This window comes from Carettochelys insculpta, chromosome 6, assembly GCF_033958435.1.
Source record: "Carettochelys insculpta isolate YL-2023 chromosome 6, ASM3395843v1, whole genome shotgun sequence".
NCBI classification, from domain to species: Eukaryota; Metazoa; Chordata; order Testudines; family Carettochelyidae; genus Carettochelys; species Carettochelys insculpta.
The window spans coordinates 41,789,832-41,800,352 of record NC_134142.1 but is presented as its reverse complement, the minus strand read 5'-3'; the positions used below and the strand labels follow the sequence as shown (position 1 = coordinate 41,800,352).

The 10,521-nt window shown below is 44.0% G+C and overlaps 1 protein-coding gene across 1 annotated transcript in view; it reads right to left on the bottom strand.

Moving 5' to 3' along the window:
* Positions 1-4,449: 4,449 nt before the first annotated feature.
* POMT2 (protein O-mannosyltransferase 2) overlaps positions 4,450-10,521 on the bottom strand; it is a 46,173-nt gene continuing 40,101 nt past the window's right edge. The window contains exon 21 of the mRNA XM_074996721.1: positions 4,450-10,448. Coding sequence (XP_074852822.1) covers positions 10,343-10,448 — 106 coding nt within the window. The 3' untranslated portion in view covers positions 4,450-10,342. The remainder of the gene's footprint in view (positions 10,449-10,521) is intronic.

The window sequence follows — 10,521 nt, the reverse complement described above, 5'->3', positions numbered from 1 at the left end:
TCTCCCTTAATCACACAAGGTATTTCTAGTGCATTTCAGGGGACTGGCTTTGCTCCGCCTTCCAGATAGAGAGTATGTAAATGACAGCAGCCATTCTACTACTGGAGAGCTGCATCAATATCTCTGCTTCTTTGGCTCAGTGGCAGGCCATGCGTTTTCTGACCTCAGCCTTCAGTAGTACTTCTAGATACAGGATTTCCACCTGATTGTTTAGGTCCTTTTATACCTTTCCTGATTCAGTCACCTCAGAACCTGGCTCCACCAAGAACTACATGCTGCTATTTCAGGGGAACAGACGTCCCCAGACTTCTGAAGGAAAAGGCAGGAGAGTTCTATAAATATTTATGCCTTTTTTTGGAAATAAGCATGATGATGAACTCTTTCCACATGAGCGTGTGGAAGTACAGTCCATTAATAACTAAGAAGAATATTAAAAAGCATCTGTTAATGATAAATATTTCTAAATTAGCAGGCCCAAATAACTTCCACCCAAGAGTCCTAGAAGAGTTGGCTGAGGAGAGCTCTGTCTACCTTGCATTAATTTTACTAAATCTTGGCATACTGGGACAATTCCAAGGACTGGAAGAATGTCAATGTACTAATAAAAAAAAACCAACAAATAGTATACCTGGGTATTATAGAATGGCTACCCTAGTATAAGTCCTGTACAAAACAATGGAATAGCTGATATGAGATTTAATTAAGTAACACATTAAAAGAATGAGAATATAATTAATGCCAGCCAACGTGGTTTATAGAACATAGTACAACAGACATCACAATTTACTGAACAAATCATAATGGATTACTTTAAGTATCTTAGGACTTTATTGCTTCAAAATGTAAAATATTGATGTATAATTGTAGCATTGTAAATACCATCTTTAAGGGAGAGTCAGGACTAATATAAATCCTCGGCAGCATAACAAATTTCAACATACTCTTTTAATACAAAGGGCCAGATAAGACTGAACTTTTAGTTGAGTGGATTTTCTAAGAAACACTGGGAAGGAAAGGAATGCAATTATCCACTTCCAAAACACATCCTTTTGAAGTTATGCCTTGAAGAGATCAAACAGCAAAACTGAATAAAAAGGGAACTCAATCATGGGTATGCTTGTTCTGAGCCATGGTAACTATGAACTTATAGCTACAGAGAAAAAAAACTCTTTGAGCAATTTGAAGGTATTTTCACTTGCCGGAGCCCTTGTTGATGTTTGGATGAGTTCTGATAAGCTTTTTAGCATGTGTGTAGGTTCTTTTATTGTTTTGAATATTTTCCCTGTAGTGCTTTCATCTTAAGAACAAAATGTACTTGCTTAGAAAGAGCTGTTTGGAAACTGAATTGTGGCATTTATACAGTTTATAGTCCAAAGAGAAAAGCAAAACAGCTGCTGAGGATTTTATAGCTCAAGCAGGGAACTATATAGTCTGGTCAGAAGAGGGATGCATGAAAGTCTCATGGGAGGAGATTCAAAGGCTCCATCTACGTTACAGAGATCTTTCAAAAGAAGTTCTCTGGAAGATCTCTTCTGAAAAAACTATTCGAAAGACCACATCTGCACACAAAACAGCAGATCAAAATATCGATCCACTATTTTGATAGAGAGCATCCACACAGCCCCCGCTCTTTCAGAAGAACGGGCCAGGGATTGAAAAGTCTGGTGCCAAAAGGACAGCTTTTTTGAAGAAAGGGCCCGCACAGCATCTAAGCATTTTTTTTCCAAAAGCATCTTGCAGAAAAAGGTGCTCTCTCTCATCTGGGAGAGCCTCTGGAAAAAGTGCTGTGTTCTTTCAATGTCAGATCAAAAGAACGCACTCTGTGTGCCGACGTGCCACGGGTTCTTTCAGAAAAAGCCCATTTTTTCCAAAAACACTTGCTAGCGTAGATGCAGCCAAAGGGGTTGACTTGTTTAGCTAACCAAAAGAAGACTGAAGGGAGATAAGTTTGTGCTCTATAACTACATCAGAGCAGAGGTGGCCAACCCCTGGCTCTTGAGCCACATGCAGCTCTTTGGGCAATTAACTGCAGCATCTGCTTGGAGCCACACACCTGGAGTGTCGTCCGCTGCTCTGCGCATGCAGCCCAGAGCTCGGCGGGAGAAGTGCATGGCGGCAGTGGCTCTGGTGAGTTGCCAGCATTGAGGATGAGTGGGAGACTGAGGGTGCCCGGCTCTGTGGGAGGGAGAAGGCATTGAGTTAGAGCAGGAGGGGGAAGTCTGGGGGATTGGGCTATAGTGGGGAGCTGGGGATGCCTGGATCTGGGGGAGGGGAGGACACTGAACCAGGTATTATATATTTATCTATCTGTATATCTATAGATAGATAAAAATAAATACTTGATAACATGGCTCTTTGCACTCTATCCATGTGGCACTTTGAGCTCTGTCCATGTCTCTTAGTCTCTACCTGGTTGGCCACCCCTGCATCAGAGGGATAAATACCAGGGAGGGAAAGGATCTGCCTAAGTTTTAATGTGCACATAAAAACAAACAGCTATAAACTGCTCTTCAACGTGTTTAGCTTTGAAATTAGTGGGCTGCTAATTGTCAGAAGGGAGAAGCTTTGGAATAATCTTCCGAAGGCAGCAGTAGAGCAAAAATCCTTTCTAGATTCGAGACAGAGCTTGATACATTTACGGAAGGGATGGCACAATAAGACGGCTGACAGCCATCTGTGCCTACTAGCAGCATATATCTCCAACTGTTGGTGATGGGACACTAGATGGGAAAGGCTCTGGACTACTGCAGAGAATTCTTTCCCAGGTATCTGGCTAGTCGGTCTTGTCCACATGCTTAGGGTATAACTGACTGCCATACTTGGAGTCAGAAAGGAATTTTCCCCTGAGTCACTTTGGCATAGACCCAGGTCGGTGGGGTTGTGGGTGGAGGGAGACGGTTGCTTTCCTCTGTAGCATGGAATATGCAGATTTAAACTAATATAAATGGTAGTTTCTTTGTAACGATGTTTTTAAACCATCATTTAAGGACTTCACTAACCTCAGCCAGAGGTTAAAGATCTATTACAGGAGTGGATGGATGAGGATCGTTGTCCTGCAACATAACATGCAGCTCAGACTAGTTGGTGATCTTAAAGTCTATGTCTCTGCCCAAGAGAGGTGACTATTTGGGAGCCAGAAGCCTAATAGTGGATGCCCTTGGTGGCCCAAAAGGGGGAAATACAAGTTCAGTTGTCCTGAACTGTGATAGATAAATCCTATCAAACAAATCTGAATTCATTTTTATGTGATCACAAATTTGGTTGACAACAACTACACAGATGGAACAGACTTTTGAAAGGCTTTTGACTTAGTACCAGGCTATCATCTGATGAAAAAATTATTACTACACAAAATAAATAAAGTTGAAGGAATTAAGAACCGCCAAATCTTGGTAAGTAATTGTTGCGGGGTGGGGTTCTAGGCCTGAGGTAATTCAATATTTTTAGCAATGATCCATAATGAAATATAAAATCAGTGAAGATAAACTATGGATGACATCAAAACTGATGGAGTGGTAAAAAAAGAGGACTGGGCAGTCAAACAGAGAGATCTGGATCTCTTAATAGATTTGACTCACTGAAACAGAATACATTTAAATACTGCCAAATATGAAGCCATACACCTAGGAATTAAGAATGCAGGTTGCTGTGCATACAGAATAGGGGTATGTAGCCTGGAAAGCAGTAACTCAGAAAAGGACTTAGAGGAGCCAGCTAGAAAACACAATTATTGTCACTGATGTGACAAATAGGACAATATGATCCTTTGGTCTATAAACAAGGAAGCTGACAGTGACCACTCAGAGCTCAAGAATGCTTGTTTTCCCATAAAATGAGAGTAGCGTGAGGCATGGAAGTGGTTTTATGTCTGTAAGAGATCCTGGTTTGCTCTTGTTGACCCAGCTCTCTCCCTAGGGAAAATTGTGCCTGGGACCTTCTCACAGAGTCCAGGGAAAGTAATTTCCATTGGCATCAGCTGTTGGGGTTTCTTTTCTTTTTTATTGCAAAGCCTCCTCAGCAAACAAGATCAAAACCGTCTTGGACGCCAATCATTGGTATCAACCCTTGACCTGGAATTTGACTACCAGCTTGTCTGCTACACTTTGCCTCAGGTCTGACCCGTTCTGACCCTTGCCCCTGATTGCCCTTGTCAGGATCCCGAGATAGGGTAAGCCCTTGCTACAGGATAGGCCTTCTAATGAATTTTGTATTGGTTTTTGTGATGTGGAAAATACCCACTAGGAACAAAGTTCAGTCATTTGGCATACCTGACTCCCTTATTGCCCAGCTGAGGAACACATAGGAGTCTGATGGCTACAGCTACGTGGCATAACAGAATATATCACACGTATCACTCCTGATCTCTTTTTTTATATGACAGAAAGATCTGTGAAAATTACGAGTGTTAGCAAGCAATGCTTCAGCTTCATCCAAAAGGCTCAATTTCACTTCCCTGGGCACCAGACTGAGGAAACTGCCTCCTGGGACTTGTAGCGTTCCATATTAAAATTGAGCACCCCCAACACTGTTCTAGCCCCTATTTTGTAACAGATTCATTTAAATTTTATGCCACACCTGTACATCTATGTAAGGGGGTGCGGAGCAAAACACAGAAGTGAAAAGAACAAGACATTTGAAAAAAAAGTTATTTATTACAAAACTAAACTCCAAATTCTACCTCTGATTTTCAGTAAATTCCTTTACAAAATGCATTTTTAGTTCAAGAGACCTCTCTTCATCCATTTAATACATGGTGCATTTAGTGTACCACACTGCTCTGGAATCAAAGAGAAGTAGAAGACAGCAGTCAAATAATGCACATATGGAGACGCATCCAAAAACAACCAACTACTTAATATTAGCAGCATTAGTAAGGTTCATAACGGAGAAGGGTCACAAAAGAAGCCCCATCACTGCATTACCTCCAAGCATCTGTTCATTTCTGGATAAGGTTTCCAGGACAGAGCCTAGACTACTCCTTAATATGACAGGTTAATCCTAACTTGTTGGCAGGCCGGTAAGTCAGCCTAACTTTTAGGAGTCTACATAAATAAAATAGCAATAGCGGCTTCAGCACCAATCACCCCTTCTAGTTTCCTCCCAAATAGTATGTATAATAGTAGCCCTTGACCCCCATACACGGAGTATGGAGCGTATGTCAGAAATAAAGTAGCACAGGGACAGCCTTTCAGCCCGGTTTAGTATCATGGAGACAGATCCAGGTCAGTCCTGGTGTCTTGCTCTGCAAGTCGTTTAGGGGCCAGGCATGTTGTGGAGATAGCATTATCATCTCCTAACTGTCCCGTTCAGGGAAAAAGGACCTTATGATGATCTAATATACCTCAGCTCCATTCTGCCAGGATATACAGTAAACACTCAAAATGCGCAGTTTCAAGTTGTGTGTAACTTGCTTTAATGTAAGTTAAGCACAACTTGAAGCTGCTCTGCAGCTGTCAGCCTGCCTAACTGCCCGCAGCTGCAGAAAGCTAGGCAAGCTAAGCGCCCCTCCTCCCTGCCTTCCCCCAGCCACATGGCTGTCACCCTGACAGCAGTGCCACTGGGGGAAGGCTGGGAGAAGGCTTTTAGTCTGCCTAGCTGCCCACAGCTGTGGGCAGTTAGGCAAGTCTGTGGGCAGTTAGGCAAGCTAAGAGCCTGTTCTCCCTTCCTTCCCCCACCCACACAGCTGGGGAAGGCAGGGAGAAGCAGCCAGGAAACTGAGCAGGGGTGGAGAAGAGTGGGGAGCCAGGCTGCCCCTTGTTCCAGGCTCCCCTCCACTGGCTGCAGCCAGGAAACTGATCAACGCTGCTACCCTCATCAGTTTCCCGGCTCTGCAAGGGGAGGGGAGAAAAAAGCGGGACTGTTGTCTGTTCCCAGCTCCCCACCACTTGCGGGACCCAGGAAACTGACCAGCCATGGTTGCAGCCTTGTTCCTGTCTTCCCTCTGACTTGTGCGAAAAGTTGAGTTACACAGGGGTTGCAGGAATGCAACTCCTGTGTAACTCGAGGGCTTACTGTATCCCTGGTCAGTTACTTAGGAGGGATCATTTGCTCTGAAGAGGGAAGTCCCATCCAGGTACCCCAGCTAATGATGATTCAGGGCCACCGTGGAGGGATGCTCAGGGTCCAGCAGGGACATAAGAAGAGAAAAGGAGGGTCATTTGAGTGGTGCATAGCACATAGCTCGTACATATTTCTGGTTACTGAATCCAGAGACCAAGTCACATGGGCACAACCCTTGAGAGGGAAGCTACCAGGTCTGTCAATATTTGAGAGCTATGAATAGGAACATTTTGGATGAAAAAATAGGCACAACTTTCATGTCCACTGAAACACACTGGATGAGACACTCAAAGGCATGAAGAAGAGGGACAGTCAATCCTAAATGGGGACAACTGGCAGGAATCCCTCCCTTTGGATTCTCTCTGCTGATGCAGTTAAAGAAGTTGGTTATTATTGCTTTCCATTACAAGGCTTTTGCTATGAGTGCATATGACAAATATTCTGTTCCTTTAGGACATGGAAGCCCAGTCTAGCTCTGGTCCAGGCTCTTTTGGAATTAGGATGCACATACAAAGAAAGGGCTTAGTGATTAGCGGAGCAGCCTCAAATGGAGTACAGGATTTTGGTCAGGGAAAGGGCAGGAGAGGATATAAAAAGTTGGATCATATTAATTTGTTCTGTGTCAGTATAACTAATTCATTCAGTTATGACTTCAAAAAGAATTCTCTGAAGACCAGACAGATGCTGGCCTTCCTGCCAGCAGATCTGTGGATTAAGCTATGATAGGTGCATCACACAGTGATAAGGAACTACAAATATGTTATCTGTGGCTCTTCCACAGCTGCCCCATCATCGGCACTTTCAGGACCATGGAGCGATACCACAGACATAAGCTCCTAGTTTTGTGGAACTAATTCAGTCACTGCAGCTGCAAAGAGCGTGTGTACCTCTGCACTGATTGCTAGTAGAACCTCTGTGCAGGTGAATGAAATGCCTAAAATAAACGGGATATTCTGAACTCAAGACCTTCCTTGTACCCTCCAAAGACTGGAGAAATGAAAACAGTTTTGCAGCATAAAGCTGAGCAAAGAGGAGGAATGGAAAATTTGAAGCCTGCGGATGTTTACATTTTGGCTCCACAGACTGAGTTGAATGACACCCTTCCCCAGCAATAATTGTTGACTGCCTGGGAATCCTCAAAGAGAGCAGCTGCTCCAGACAGCAGCAGCATCTGCCTCTGAAAGCACCACTAGCTGTTTCCACACGACTGAGGAAGGGGACAAATGAATTGAACCAGCACTCACTCCGGTCAGGAATGCCAGATTAAATTGTAGTAGTGTTCATCAAGACCTAGAACAAAAGCAGAAAGTCTACAGATGATTTTGTGCAGCCTTGTGACCAAGCAGACGTACTGCAGAGTGACAGTTCCCTCCTCCAGAAGGCGTGGGTCATTTTCACTGCACGCACTGTTTCACATCCGCACAGCTCTGCAAAGCATGTCCATTTTAAAAGTCTGATTATGAATGTCCGTGCCCCTTTAACACTGTAGGTCAAAGACTTAGCCATAGGCTTTTCCCTATTGTAGGGCATACAGATATTTTGGTGTCCCTCCCACATGTGGGCAACTGGATGCACAGGGGCCAAGAAGTAGGTTAGCTCTTGTGCCAGTCAGAAAGTCCAGTATGAGGCATCCAGACTCCTGGCAACAAAGAAAACAGCCCCTTGTTTGTACTGAAGTTGCCCTGAGCACAAAAAGCTGGAAGGAAGACTGAGTTAGGTGGAGTTTTCAGCTAGCCAACTCAATCTCCTCTACAGTCTGAAGCAGGCCAATTAGCACAGCAGAGGAGACAGCACCAATGACCAGAGAGGACCAGCTTTCTCACAATGCTCCTGAAGTTCTTACCCTCTGACTTCTCAGCAACTGAGGTTGGTAAAACCACAACATTTTCATTTATCTGAATGGTTCTGTGAGGGCAAAGATGTGTGAACTGCCTTTGTAATCATCCTACATAGGGTACCTATTGGTTTCTTACTTCTCAATAGCCAGGGATGGGTTTTCTGCTATTCATGTCTTTACTACAGCTGGGTCTTAATCCACCCCTTACATGAGCTCCCAGCACTTCCTCCTATTGACACTGGGACCTCTGCAGGAAAAATCTCATGACGTGACAGCATTAAGTTGATGTTCTTACTGACAGTATAAAATGCCCAGCAACATTATTAAAAACAAAGCAGTGGAATGTCTGCCTTTCATATTGCCACATGTTTATAATCCACTGCTGTTTTTCAGATGTCATGCTAAGCAGGATTTGGGCATGTTTTCAACTCTCTCCCTCATCCTTCTTTCCTACATATCGTCTTTAAGCAGCCCTGGCTCAGCCAGAGGGGAGAACGTCCTACCACAGTAAATAGAAAGAGAGCGACAAACCCAGCAGTTCATTACAGTACTGACCCCCTCCAGCAGTACTGTCAGCAGGGGATTAACTCAAAACCTTTAATATCAAAAGCAAAGGCCTACCACTTACGCTAGTAGGCTCCTATCTTCTATATGGACCAGCCTCTAGAGGCAGATATGACATACTGAGCCAGCATGTTACAACAACAACCAGCTGCCTAACTGAACATGCCTGCATTTCCTCTATTAAAGTGACATCAAGCCGTAACTGACTCTCAGCCCAGCCACCCAGCTTGGTCTGGGGATATTAGCACATTCTCCATGCCAACAGCCTTTCACGTTACAGATAAGCCATTCGAATCCTTGGAGGGGAAAGAGGAAGTATAGCAGAACTCATCTTTAAAACACAGACAGGCTCACCTCTTACTGATACTCACCAATGCATATACAGGAGCAGGATTGAAAGGCAGAGCAGGGAATCTGAAATGATGGGCTTAATCACCTTGATACATATGCAAAATTGCCTTGCAAACCTTGCTCCCTCAAAGGACACACAAGGTTGGGATTCAAGGCAGTTTGTTTTGGATGCTACAAAGCAGTAATGAACCAAGAGTAAAAAAAGGGCCTTGAGGGAGAGAAAGGGAACATTTGGGGGATGAAAGAAAGGGAGAGATACCGAATTTAAAAGCTTCCCCACACCTGCTCAAAGACCACCTTCCCCACTGCCTGGGATGGACTCAGAAGGAGAGGCCTCTTCACCAGTCAAGCAAAGAGATTTTGTTCAGGGTTCTCTCTCCCCATCCTGTCCCCCCTTTTCAATTGCCTGACAGTTTATCATGGAAACAAAAAGCGCAATTTCCTGTTAGAAGATACTTGCCTTCAGTGAAGGAATATTAGTGGTTAAATACCCCAGAACTAGCAGCAGCCTTTGCAGATTCCACACTAAGATCATGCTTTCACTTCCTCACACAAAGTAGAGTTATTGGCTATGGAACTACTGGTATCAGAGGATGACAGCTATAAAGCAAGAATTTCCTATCTGTGCTCCCTCAAAGAGGCTAGTCCTTACATCAAACAACGCAGGACAAATAATAACAGAAACATTTTGCTCCCTCTCTATTTTTGGAGCTTCTTAGCATCTTCTGGCAGAACTACAAGACTGATGAGATGGAAATGTCTAGCTCTGACGCGGTTTTCCAAGTAGCTACACAGTGATTATTATAAGTGTTTCAGGTGGCCTGAAAGCAAGGGGTTATGCAAGGATAAACAATGTTCATTTCTTCTGTTTGCAAAGGGCCTGTGAGACAGGCAAGGCACAATAGCTCATGGCGGTTTCAAGCCACCGAGAAATTTTCAGTTTGACCAGGTACTAGAAACACAGCATCAAGCCAGTGAAATGCAATTGACCAGGACAGGACAGTTTCCAGACATTCTCCACAATATAAATAACAGCACAAATAAAAATGATTAAATATGAAAAGATCCTTAATATCTCAGGACATTGTGCTTTCTACAGTTAGTTTTTTCTACACTCAAATGATTTCACAGGAGCAGAGATAAACAGATGTGTGTAACCTCATCCTCCAACACATATATCTTTCAAATCACGTCCAACATGGCTGCTGCACAGGCCAAAGCAGGACCATAAAGAAGTCCAACACACTGCTCAGAGACCCAGGTCTTAATGCAGTAGCCAGCCTCAGAAATAGAATCTACCATAAGTACGACTGGAGTCCTACGCAGAGGGTCTTTCTTGCAGTGACCCTCTGCCAAGACTCAGACTGCAAACCAGTGATAAGACAATGGGCTGCTAAAGGGATCAGATTCCCCAAAGTTCTTCAGAATGGTGCTTCACAGCCACTTGCCTCTAAGGGCCCAAGAATCAACTTCACACTTGTAAGTCCTTGTGTTTCTTATTTCGTTGTTCCAGGCTGCTTCCTGCTGGCTCTAGAACTCCCAGGACTCCAGCCACCTGAGCCCCGCCATTGGGCTGTTGGGATCTGAAGCCATGGGTCCCACCATCCCATAGGACAAAGGATGGAAGAGGTAGAAGCTGTGGAGAAGATAAAAATGCCTGTAAAGGTCTAATTAACAAGCTCAAGAGCTTTCCACTTGTGCTGCTCTAG